Source organism: Rattus rattus, chromosome 2 (assembly GCF_011064425.1).
Source record: "Rattus rattus isolate New Zealand chromosome 2, Rrattus_CSIRO_v1, whole genome shotgun sequence".
Taxonomy (NCBI): Eukaryota; Metazoa; Chordata; class Mammalia; order Rodentia; family Muridae; genus Rattus; species Rattus rattus.
Genome location: NC_046155.1, coordinates 61734191 through 61746769, shown reverse-complemented (window position 1 = coordinate 61746769; position 12579 = coordinate 61734191). Strand labels below are relative to the sequence as shown.

The window sequence follows — 12579 nt, the reverse complement described above, 5'->3', positions numbered from 1 at the left end:
CATTTAAAAGGCAGTCTGATAACATGGCAACTTAACAAAACAGCAGATGGTCCCTGCTTCTCTCCAGGGCCTAAGAGTTCCTAAGCTTTAGATCTGGTTTGCTGCAACAAGCATGAATTCTCTCTCCTTTGGAGCAGGCCTCAAATCTAATCCAAAAGCAGTCCGTTATCTTCATAACCTTTGTGCTACTATTGTGCCAGTGGGCCCATCTTACCGGGCAGGCCACTACTGTAGCGTGTGGGAACTGACACTGAGCAATGCCACTGTTAACTTTCCTCCTACAGCAACCTGCCCAGCAACTTTTGACACTATGCAAACGAACCAGCAAGAGGGAAGTTTTTGTGTCAGTTCCAACTTGATTTTCTATGTCTTGTGAAACCAACTTGCTACAAGTTTTAAGACTGGGTAGAGGAAAATGGTGAGTATGAATGGTGGCATTTTGAATGAGCCAGACCAGGTAGTTCTTTGTCTCCAGGTCAGTTTTCTTGAGGTAGGATAGGATACCTTTGGTATCTTGGCTCTGGAGGGCAGCAGCAGCAGCTCCCAGCTCCCACGTTCCAGTTAAACACACTAACTTAAAAAGTGAACAAGAGTGATGTTTTAGTAGCTGAGGGGAGGGCACATGCCTCCTGCTCTTTACAATATGCCCTCTTCAGACACTGATTTATGCATAAGATCTCAGTTCCCAGCCGTGTCTGAGCCGTCGCCCCCTTCAGTGAGTTTACATACAACCAGTGAGTTTTATTTCCCTATATCACCTCTACTAGCTTTGAGTGAGTGAGGGGATCGAGTGCACTGGGCAAGGACATTTTTGCCCCTCAGCCTGCGAGTGCTGTTCTAGCAGTGGTTGATCCCTGTCTTCGTGCTTTGGGTCAGCATGGGGTTCCTGGACAGAACTTACCTTCTAAGCAGGCTGTTCCACTGTGAGCCGACAGGTCAGTAAAAGGAGACTAGCGCTATGGTGCACTCTCTGCTTAAATGAACCATGAAGGATGCTTCTGGAAGACTAGCATCTCCGTGGGGTTCTTGGCTCACACTGCCCAGTATTGGCCACAGCCACACCCCTCTTGAGGAGACTATGGGCAGGTCCAAACAGAAGGAGTGTTGCTCAGAGCACCTGGAGCTTGAGCGCTTCCGGGAGCCGTAAGCCTACGTGGATGACACAGCGAAGGCCTAGGGACATCCACTTCCCCTCCTCCGGTGCAGCTCCGAGTGTTCAACAAGGCTGCCCAGACCATGCTTGCCTACCACCTTTCCCCTTCAGCTTCCCATAAGCCCCGCCTTCGTCCCACCCAGCCCCACGCACACTCACTGGCTCCTTTCTACACAACCCCGCCTTCTTCCCCGCCTTTGGCCCCGCCCCGCCCGCCTCTGCTGGGGCGGCCTACGGCCACCGGTCTCCGAAGTACTCTGAGCTAGCCATGGCTGCCCGCGGCCCGCGGGTGTTGGTGGTGGGCGGCGGCATCGCGGGGTTGGGCGCTGTGCAGAGGCTTTGCCACCACGGGGCTGCTCCACACCTGCGGGTCCTGGAGGCTACCGCCTGCGCCGGGGGCCGCATCCGCTCAGAACGCTGCTTCGGTAACCGCTCCTTGGTCGACCCCAGACCCCATCCGGCTCCTACTGAGCCAGGAAGCCTTCCTATGTCGGCTTCCGGAGTAAAGGAACACACACCCACATTCTCTGGGCCTGGAAAGTCAACTGCCCAAAGTTGTAGGGATGCATCCTAGGATCCCGCAGTTGCTTTGCACAGCTTTGGGGGTTCCTCGCGTTTCTCCTTAAGGAAGCCTGTACAGGGTGTCTTCCCGCTCCCCAGGAGTTCCCTAAACCTGGTCTGACCAAGCCATGCCTTTGGGAACCACTGAGGAACAGGTCCTGGTATACAAGGAGACCATGTGACTCTCAAGATGTTCCTTTAGTGTGTTTGGGAAAGGGTGGGGCTGGATTTTCTTGGGAGAGGGCTTCCAGGTAGCATTTCCTGTGCCCTCCTAGGTGGTGTAGTGGAGCTGGGTGCACACTGGATCCATGGGCCCTCCCAGGGCAATCCTGTCTTCCAGCTGGCTGCGGAGTTCGGGCTCCTGGGGGAGAAAGAATTATCGGAAGAGAACCAGCTGGTGGAGACAGGAGGGCACGTGGCCCTGCCCTCCGTGAGCTGTACCAGTTCTGGAACAAGTGTGAGCCTGGAGCTGGTGACAGAGATGAGCAGTTTGTTCTATGGACTGATAGACCGGACCCGAGAATTCCTGAATGAAACGGAGACCCCAATGGCCAGTGTTGGCGAGTTCTTGAAGAAGGAGATAAGTCAGCAGGTGGCTAATTGGACTGAGGATGAGGACACCAAAAGGCTCAAGCTGGCTGTCCTGAACACCTTCTTCAACATAGAGTGTTGTGTGAGCGGTACCCACAGCATGGACCTGGTGGCCCTTGCACCGTTCGGGGAGTACACAGTATTGCCGGGGCTGGATTGCACCTTGTCTGGGTATGGGCCATAGCCCTGCTAGCTCTGTCCATCCTGTCCAGGCAGAGGCACTAGACCAGAGAGAGGAGGGAAAAGGGGGAGAGGAGGAGGCCTGGAGTGGGCAGGTGAGGGCACTGCCCTCCCATTCAGAGAGATTGGTTTCTCTTTCTCCTAGTTGTGTTTGTGTAAGCAAAGTTATGTCTAGGGAATTGGGAAGGAACTACCTTGAATGCTCGTTTCTTCTGATATCCTAGGATATCTCCTCTACCAGGTGTTACACAAGGGCCTTCAGATCCAGAGATGCCAAGCAGGTTCCTTCCCTGTGGCAGGCAGGCATGTGCATGCTTCCAGGAACAAAGACATTGGGCAGGGCTGCATCCTCCTCCTCCCCTGCTCCGCCCCCTACCTCAGGTCCAAGGCTTCTTTCTGCCTAGGAGATAGGATTTGTGACTCAGGAAGTGTACGAATGGGGCTGGTGTGGTGGTGGGGAGCTCTGATTCTCATGGGAACTAGTCAGTGTTGTGTGCATTGACTCATTTGACCCTTACTAGCAAGGAGGTAGATGTTAATGGCCCTGCGTTTAAGGGGTTGCCTTAAAACAACATTGCTTCTCCTTCTGGCTCTGAGTGACGGACGCCCCCCTGGATACCGGTGGCATCTCGAGTGGGTTATTTCTGCAGGTACCTTTCTGGGGCCTGCTTCGCTACACATCACCTTCTGTCTCTCCTAGCGGCTACCAAGGACTTACCAACTGCATACTGGCTTCCTTGCCCAAGGAGGTGATGGTTTTTGACAAGCCAGTGAAGACCATTCACTGGAATGGGTCCTTCCAGGAAGCTGCCTTTCCAGGGGAGACCTTCCCCGTGTTGGTGGAGTGTGAAGATGGTGCCCGCCTGCCTGCGCATCATGTCATCGTCACGGTGCCATTAGGTAGAACTCACTTTTTCTGATTAAGTTGTCTGTCTAGACCCCTGCCCATCACAGGCCTCTGGTGTTTCTTCTCCATCCTTGGCTCTGGCTTTTTACCGAGCTGTCGAGTTCATGTTTTCATGGCTAAGGATCTCCAGGTGGATGAGAGGGCTCCACCGTAATTTGTGGCAGTTGTAGCCATCCTGCCTCAGCCTCCTGATTGCTGAAGAGTCACCGTGCTGCTTGGCCTGGCTAATATGGTCAGGGATGTCATTATTAATAAATGCTAGTGGGAGCTCAGTAGTTCTTGCTGCCCTGTTTCATGTGGTGTAACATGAGAGTTTCGAAGTGCTTTTGTGGCTGCATCTTGGTAGATGGCAGGAGTGGTTTGTTCTTGAAGATCTAGATAGAATCACATTTCTTCCCATGCCCTGTGTATGGGGAAACTGTCTCTGTCATGTGCCTGGTTATGACCTTGCAGGCTTCCTGTTGTACTGGTTTTCTTCCTTCTTTTTTTTTTTAACTTTAATTTTTATTTTGAGACAGGGTCTGGCCATGTAGGATGGCTCGGACCTCACTATGTAAGCCGAGCTTGTGTCAAGCTCAGAGATCCACCTACTTATGCCACCTAAGTGCTGGGATCAAAGGCCTTCTTGCCTTCGTATTGGCTTTGAGCAGATGTTCTCTCCTCTGGTTTGTCCTTGTTGTTTGTCTGACTGTGGGCTGTGCTTCTTTTTTTTCCTACTTAGACTCAGCTAAGCGTATTCAGTGGCAGAGCGTTTGCACCGTTGAAGCCCTGCTTCAATTTCTAGCATAGTAAAGAGCCATACAAGCTTCCGGTGAAATCTGTGTGGTGACTACCACAGACTGACCCTGAGTAGTGTGACTGGCAGAGATGGACGGTCTGGAGCGAGTTGTTCCCACAGAGCCCTACTTAACTGTCCCTCTGTGACCAGGAGTCTGTAGTTTCCCTCCAGTATGGTAGCAGTCAACCTTGAGTCCTGATGGCCAGGTCCAGCCTTTGGCATTTGTCTCCAGGTACCTGAATGAATGGAGGGGATGTTTAGAAGCACTTTTCTCTGTACAATCAGGACAGATTCCTGTTGATGTGGATTCTACTTAAAACCGAACTTATTTATTTATTCTTGTTTTTTTTTTTTTTAAGATCTATTTATGTATTATATAACAGTGCTCTGCATATGTATCTGCTTGTCAGAAGAGGACATCAGATCCCATTATAGATGATTGTGAGCCACCATGTGGTTGCTGGGAATTGAACTCAGGACCTCTGGAAGAGCAGTGCTCTCAACCTCTGAACCATCTCTCCAGCCCATTTTTTTTTTTTATTTTTTATTTTTTAAGCAAGGTCTTACCATGTAACTGTCCTGGACTCAGTATGAAGACCAGGCTGGCTTTAAACTCACAGAGAACCATGCCTGTCACTGCCTCCTGAGTGCTGAGATTAAAGACATGCAGCACAAAACTTGTCTTAAACTACATCCCAATTTGAATTGCAGGTTTTCTTAAAGAACATCAAGATACCTTCTTTGAACCACCACTGCCTGCCAAAAAGGCAGAAGCCATCAGAAAACTAGGCTTTGGTACCAACAACAAAATCTTCTTGGAGTTCGAGGAGCCTTTCTGGGAGCCTGACTGCCAGTTCATCCAGGTGGTGTGGGAAGATACATCACCCCTACAGGACTCGCCCCTCTCACTCCAAGACACCTGGTTCAAGAAGCTCATTGGATTTTTGGTCCTGCCTCCTTTTGAGTATGTATGCATCCAGGAGCCCTAGGGAAGCGTTTGCCAGCTCACAAGTCTTAGTCTATTGGAGGAGCCGACTGTGTATAGTTTGCTGCCAAGTATTTCTGAGTGTTTAATTGGGGGAGAGGCATGTACTTCTGAAATTTACAGAAACCCTCATTCTGGCTCCCTGAGAGACAGATGGAGGCCCAAAACATACTCCTGGACTCCAGGTATGACACACACACACACACACACACACACACACGTAATTGAAACTTTATTTGAATATGGATCTGTCTGTACCTGTAGAAATAGTACTTAGATGGGAGCTAAAGCTCCTTCTTCATAATGGAAGCAGAGACCCACAGTTAGCCAGGCATAGTGATACACTCCTGTAATCACAATACTAGGTAAACTGAGGCAGGAAGAACACGAGTGTGAATATGTCAGACTCTAAAAAGGACAGACAGACCCACAGACCTACAGACAGATGAAAGGGCTCAGTCATCCTCTAAAGGAGTGTACTTTTTCTGATACTAATTCTAGGTACTGTGTGTCTCCAAGGGTAGCCTAGGATGAAGACTCATGTCGGAGAAAATCAGAACACATTGAACTGTTGTCATGTGAAGGAAGGAGTCCACATTCCACTTAGAGGTCTGGCAAGAAAGGGCCATGTTCGTAGCCTAAAAAGACTGGGATCCATGTCAGCAGGAGCCCACAGCTGCAGAGCAGCCTTCCCCCTGGGAGGAAGGGAGAGAGGGAGTTGTTTTCACAGAGGCTTGACTGACTTTCAAGATGGAAACAGATCATGGCTGCAATTGTCAGCTCTTCAGTAGGAACTTAGACCCTGTGTTCCACTAGCATTGAAAAACGACATTTTCTAAAAAAAATTACATCAATTTTTTTATTCCCCTTTTTGTTATTCCTCCTCCTCCTCCTCCTCCAAAAGATCTATGCCACATGCCTGAAGCACTTGAGACGCCAACAACAGGTGTCAGATTCTCTAGAACTGGAGTTAGTGATGGCTGTTAGCTACCATGGGGAACTGGGAGTTGAACCCTGATCCTCTGGAAGAGAAGAGCATTTTTCTAATCCTGTATGTGTGTGGATAAAGATCAATATAAATGAAGCAGAAGCAGCTAAGAGTCTGGAGTCTTCTCCTCAGCCAGTTATCAAGGGGAGTTGTGGATAAACAAAACCCTGCCACCTTTTAAATTCAATTTGTTTGAGATAATACGCTTGTCCCCTCCCATCCCTCTGTGTGTATGTGTGTGTGTGTGTGTGTGTGTGTGTGTGTGTGTGTGTGTGTGTGTGCATGCTTACTGACTGTGGAGGCCAGAGGTGGACTTCAGGCATCTTCCTCTGTCTCTCTGCACCCTATTTTTGAGACAGGGTCTCTCACTGACTTTTGCCTCTCCATAACTGGGGTCATTCAGAAGCTGTTGGTTATGGTAAATTTGTCAGTATCACCCCTGATGTCAGAAAGCTGTCAGCGCTGTGAGGCTGTTACACCGATGGCAACTATACAGTTTTGCTGAAATTCTGGTTTTTGCTTGAGAGCTTAAATTTCATGCTTATCAATACGTACTATTCACGTTTTCTTTTCCTGAGAACATATCTGCTTGGTATCAAGGTTGGCTAGGTGTCCTTGCAGGTGAGGAAGGTGTGTGTGAAGGAAGCAGCCCCAGACGCAAGGCAGCGCACCACAAACCCTTTATACCCCTCCCCCTTTCTTCATCTAGACACAGAGAGATGCACCCCACGGCCAACATTTAATCAAACCAGTAACTCTCTTCAGACACACCAGAAGAGGGCATCAGGTCTCATTACAGATGGTTGTGAGCCACCATGTGGGTGCTGGGATTTGAACTCAGGACCTATGGAAGAGCAGTCAGTGCTCTTAACCGCTGAGCCATCTCTCCAGCCCTCCAAGTCACTAACTTTTCCTATTTCATTAAGGACCTTCTCAAGGGAAATCAGCATCCCCCCTCTCCATGTGCCTGGTGGTGAAGAGCACAAAGCTTGGGCTGCCCTGTCAGTACCTCCGTCCTCTGAGGGACGCTTGCCTGCTCTGCTCTTGCACATTTGGTACAAGACACGAGGTGGACATGGCACATGCTGCTTTAGGGTTGTGAAAGTAGCCGGATACTTTGAGAGCTAAGAGCATAGGAGAGCTCTGGTGGGGGCCCTGGCATAGTGCGTGTGTGGCCAGCAAACCCGTCTCCCATCTTTCTGTTTGCACAGGTCTTCACATGTGCTCTGTGCGTTTATTGCTGGGCTCGAGTCGGAGTTTATGGAGACTCTGTCAGATGAAGAAGTGCTTCTGTCTCTAACCCAAGTACTCCGGAGGGTGACAGGTACGTCCCATTTTATTTATTTTAACTTTTATTTATTTTTTAACTTTTTTATTGGATTTTTTAAAATTTACATTTCAAATGTTATCCTCTTTCCCAATTTCCTGTCCCTAAACCCCCTATCCCATCCCCATTCCCCTTCTTCTATGAGATCTAGATCTAGATATACACACACACATATATATACACATAGCATATGTATCAGAGTATATATTTTACAGAAGAATATATATTCTGTATTCCTTACTCATTTTTATTTTATTTTTTATATTTACTATTTATTTTATGTATATAAGTACTCTATCTGCATGTACACCTCCATGCCAGAAGAGGGCATCAGATCACATTATAGATGGTTGTGAGCCACCATGTGGTTGCTGGGAATTGAACTCAGGTCCTCTGGAAGAGCAGTCAATGCTCTTAACCGCTGAGCCATCTCTCCAGCCCCCCAGCTATATATTTTATTGGCTAAACTCTAAAGAGGAAGTGAACTTGCAAAAGAGAAGTAGGAATTCCGCCCTGCACATCTCCAAGACAACTTTCTTCCTAGGCAGTGGGCGAACACTTCCTAGTTTTATTTTCTAAAATCTTCTGCCCCAAATAAATGCAGTTGACCCTGTCACGTGCTTTCAGGTAAGAAACGTATAGGAGGCATGTCACAGGGCACCAGCTGTCCCTGTGCAGTGTTGGAGAGCAGCTAAGACCGGATGCCTCTTAGGAAGGCATGCACTGGCTTGGTTTTCTCCAGTTTAGTGATAATTCTGATTGAACGTATCTCTGTTCCAGGAAACCCACAATTGCCAGCAGCCAAGAGCGTGCTGAGGTCTCGATGGCACAGTGCCCCGTACACCCGAGGGTCCTACAGCTATGTGGCTGTGGGCAGCACTGGCGATGACCTAGATCTGATGGCTCAGCCCCTCCCAGCAGATGGAACTAGTACCCAGGTATAGTGGCCTGCTTTGGGGTGGGGCACTGGGGATCCCGCTGCTAACTAAGGCCTAAAGGTGATGTGGTGTGAGTGATGGGTGGGGCTGGGATCTCACAGACACACAGCCAGTTTCTTTTTGAAAATAGGAGTGACTTAAAGCCGAGTGCGCTGGCATACACGCACAGTCTCAGCGCTCAGGAGGCAGAGGCAGGGGGACTGTTAAGAGTCTACAGCCAGCCTGGTCAAATGAACAAGTTATGGGCCAGCCAAGGCTAGTAAGACTCTGTCTCAACAAACTCAGACCCAAACTCCGAACTTAAAACGTGTTATTCCTATCAGAAACACACATACCCACGGTCTACAGGACTGTACAGTGCTGTCTATGGAAGTAAAATGAAACAAGTAGCCAGTAGGGACAGCCGTCTTCTCCCCCACTGTGCTTCCAGCTGTCTTTCTTTTGCATTGGGGCTGAAACCCTGAGCACACCAGGCAAGCATGCTACCACTGATTGACATTCCCCCCAACTCTCCTGATTCTAATATCAAAGGTCTGGGTGGGCCCGGTGGCTCAAGCCTCTGTAATCCCAGCTAAAATGATCACTAGGTTAGTCTGGGATGGGAAGAGTCAGTCCAGCCGGAAGCACATAGTGAAACTGTTTCAAAACAATTTAATCATGGAGACCAACTGTCCAGGAGCAGGTAGAGCAGTGAGTGGGTGCTGTCCCCTTCCTCTACCCACTACCTCGTCCTCCTACCACAGTGGGCAGAGTCTACCCACTGTCCCTTAGCTTACTGAGCAGTTATCCATGTAGATATTTCAGTGCTTATCTCTAAGACAGTTACTCAGTATCACCCGGTATTCACTGTTCAGTGTGTCACTTGTCTCCTCGTCCCTGTCACCTTGCTTGTCGTGCCACTTTTAGTGGTAGGCTGCGACTTCTCACCGCTCTGGTGTATTTGGTTTAGCCGCACTCTCCCGTGGAAGTTTAGCAATTCTTCTGATCATAGTTCAGGGACCTACCACCTGGGTGCTTCGTCACACCTGCCTGGCACGGGCAGGTTTGGCTTCTGCCCATTTGTAGATGTCAGTCGATGGGCGGGGGCTCTGTTTTCTGTGTATCTCTCCACAGCTGTCCCATTTGCATCCCTGTTCTAACGTGGCCCTTTTCTGCAGCTCCAGGTACTCTTTGCTGGGGAAGCCACACATCGGACATTTTATTCTACCACACACGGAGCCCTCCTGTCTGGCTGGAGGGAAGCTGATCGCCTCATTGGTCTGTGGGACTCACAGGTGGAGCAGTCCCGGCCCAGGCTGTGAGTGCCTGCTGCTCTGCTCTACCACTCGGGCTGACCAAGCTCTCAGTCTGGTTTGAGGTTTGGGGATCTTACTGGTAGCTTTAATTTTGGGAAAGTGGCCTTGTTTCACATATCTGTTGGAGTCTGGCTTGGTCTGACCATTGACGCCCTGCTAACTGTTGTACACATAAAGCAATTAACACTGCCTGTGTGTAGAGTACTTCTCATACTGCGTCCAGTTCTCAACCTATCCCCACCTGGTGCAGGTCCTGTCTCTGGCCCTTCTATCTCTAGTTCATAACGTTCCTCTCTGGGTTCTTTGGGTTTTAAGACCCATGGTTGCCCTTTGTCCTGTTAGTAAAGGTGTTTCGGGGATAGAAGGATGGCTCAGTGGTTAAGAGCACTGACTTGGGGTTTTTCTTTTTTCTTTTTCTTTTTTTTTTTTTTTTTAGAGATTTATTCATTTATATAAAGGGCCACTGTTCTGTCTCCCCAGCTCTGGAAAAAAAAAAAAAAGGCATTGATCTTTTTCCAGAGGTCATGAGTTCAATTCCCAACAAGTACATGGTGGCTCACAACCATCTGTAACAGGATTCGATGCCCTTTTCTGGTGTGTCTGAAGACATCAAAAGTGTACTCATCTAAATAAAATAGATAAATCTTTTTTAAAAAGGAGCTAGGGGTTGGGGATTTAGCACAGCGGAAGAGCGCTTGCCTAGCGAGCACAAGGCCCTGGGTTCAGTCCCCAGCTCCGAAAAAAAGAAAAAAGAAAAAAGGAGCTAGAGAGATGGCTCAGTGGTTAAGAGCACTGGCTATTTTTCCAGAGGTCCTGACTTCAATTCCCAGCACCCACATGGTGGCTCACAACCATCTGTAATGGGATCTGATGCCCTCTTCTGGCACACAGGTGTATATCTGGAGAGAGTATACATACATAAAATAAATAGTGAAGGTGTTTACAGGGTTCCCACAGCTCCAGGACCATGGCTAATGAATCCTCCTTGGATCACTAAGGGCTCAGTATCCGGTACCTTACACTGGTAGACTAAATGATCATGTAGGACATATCCTATCCTGACCTGGCTTGTGGGGGGAGTAGGTTGGCCAAACACAGGGAGGGTGTGGGGAATGAGAGAGTATGGAGTGAGGATGCCGCGGAGCCAGGTGTGGGGGCAGATGTGAGGAGTGTGCCGGGTAGGTCTCTTGGATATGTTGCAGTCTGGTCTCATTGTCTTCACAGCAGCCCCAGAGGACAGGTCTGCTGCTCCTGGTTAGAGGAGACAGGACATTTAGACATTAACTTAGACAAGGGCTTGCACATCTCCTCTGGAGATGGTTGAGGTTGGCGAGGTTAGTGCAGCCAACCTATCTAGTGAGATACTGTGTCAGAGGGAGCTGGGGGGACTTGCAGAGACCCTTGTCCCATCCTTGCATGACATGATACTGTCACTGCCCCAGGTTCAGAAGGGCTGAGGGCGAGCCCTCCTGCTGGTACGTTATGCTTACACTTCTGAAACAGCTCTAGGCCTGCTTCTTCACAGTCCAGTCCTGCTCTCTGCTTAGCTCCACATCCTTCAGGCCTTGAAGGCTTGCCTAGCCCCATCCCAGCAGTTTGTCACGGAGCATTTTACAGGATCAAGAACACTTACTGCTTTAATGTCACCAGATTGCCCATGCAACACGATGGAAGAAAGCCAAACTCCAGTAGGTTTTTATTGTAATCCATAGCTTGAGGACTATGAGGAAACACAGATCTTTCAAAGGCAAAGGTCTCTGCTGTTAATACCCAGGGACACATTTCAGTTTTCAAAGGAGTGACTCTGGGTGGGGAGAAAAGAAAGGGAGGGCAGGAGGATTCCAGATGCTAGGGATGGGGTGGGGCTCTTCCATGGTGGAGAATTGGCCTGACATACCTAGGATTTTAAACTTAAAACCTGGGCACATCCTCCCACCCTACTCCATTTCCCTTTTGAGACAACATCTCCCTGTGGTCCAGGCTGGCCTCAGTCTCATAAGTGCTGAACTTATAGTGTATGTCTTGGGGTCTGGGGGGTGGTAGTGTTACCAGAGATCAAACCCAAGGTTTCACCTGCATTCAAAGCAACCATTATAACATTGAGTTGCATGCTACATGTCTGCCCTTTTTATTTGAGATAGCATCTCTTTTAGTGTAGTTACTAGTGCCTGGCTTCCCCTGGCCTCCACCATTCATAGTATCACAGGCCTGTTCCACCAGGAGTGGCTGGATTTACATTTAGTCTTAGAGCTATGAAGCACACTTCACTTTCGTTGTATTAATGGGAATATAGTCAGTACTTAGAACAGTTACATTAAAATATTACACTTGAAAAGAAAATGAAGGCAGTGTGTGTGTGTGTGTGTGTGTGTGTGTGTGTGTGTGTAAACACTTGAAAGTTCTAAGAAATGCCCAAGAGCTGATAGAGAACATCTAAATTTCATTAGATTGATTTATATGAGTATAAGAGGGAGAAAGAAAACTATTTTTTAGACAGTGTGTCATGTAGCCCAGGCTGACCCTCTTGCCTTTCTCATATGCTAGGATTACTGGTGTGTGCTGTCACACTTGGCTGAGACTTCTAGTTTAAAGTTTTCTTTTTTACTTTTTGTAGAACAGGCTACATTGTCTCAAAAGGATGAAAAAAATGTGCCTAGATTTTAAGTTTAAATTTCTAGGCCAATTCCTCACCATGAAGAAGCCATATCTTCACTGGCAGCAGCTCAAATCCTTCTGGCTTCTCTACGAAACCCTAGAAGTTTGGGCACGCTGGACAGGCTGTCACCCTCCATGGTACATCCTCAAATCTGAAATAGTTAGAATGTAGAGAGAAATCTATATATCGTGACCGGAGAGAGGGCGTGGAGGTTAGGAAT

At 48.5% G+C, this 12579-nt stretch overlaps 1 protein-coding gene across 2 annotated transcripts; it reads left to right on the top strand.

The window, feature by feature from the left end:
* The first annotated feature begins 1361 nt into the window (after window positions 1–1361).
* Window positions 1362–9892, top strand: Paox (polyamine oxidase). Of its 2 annotated transcripts, XM_032892343.1 has the most exons (7): window positions 1362–1578; window positions 1990–2476; window positions 3186–3385; window positions 4882–5134; window positions 7355–7467; window positions 8251–8408; window positions 9566–9892. In XM_032892343.1, exons 1-7 carry the CDS (start codon window positions 1422–1424, stop codon window positions 9707–9709), a joined length of 1512 nt encoding a protein of 503 aa, XP_032748234.1. In that variant the 5' UTR covers window positions 1362–1421; the 3' UTR covers window positions 9710–9892. The 2 variants fall into 2 exon arrangements, with proteins under 2 accessions (XP_032748234.1, XP_032748235.1); XM_032892344.1 differs by lacking the exons at window positions 1990–2476; window positions 3186–3385.
* The last annotated feature ends 2687 nt before the right edge of the window (window positions 9893–12579 follow it).

What these genes read in the sequence shown, in the direction of transcription:
- Paox (XM_032892343.1), top strand. Translation starts at nt 1,422, where the DNA reads ATGGCTGCCCGCGGCCCGCGGGTGTTGGTGGTGGGCGGCGGCATCGCG. An exon ending in CATCGTCACGGTGCCATTAG is followed by an intron (nt 3,386 to 4,881) that starts GTAGAACTCACT and finishes TTTGAATTGCAG; the next exon opens with GTTTTCTTAAAGAACATCAA. An exon ending in TTGGTCCTGCCTCCTTTTGA is followed by an intron (nt 5,135 to 7,354) that starts GTATGTATGCAT and finishes CTGTTTGCACAG; the next exon opens with GTCTTCACATGTGCTCTGTG.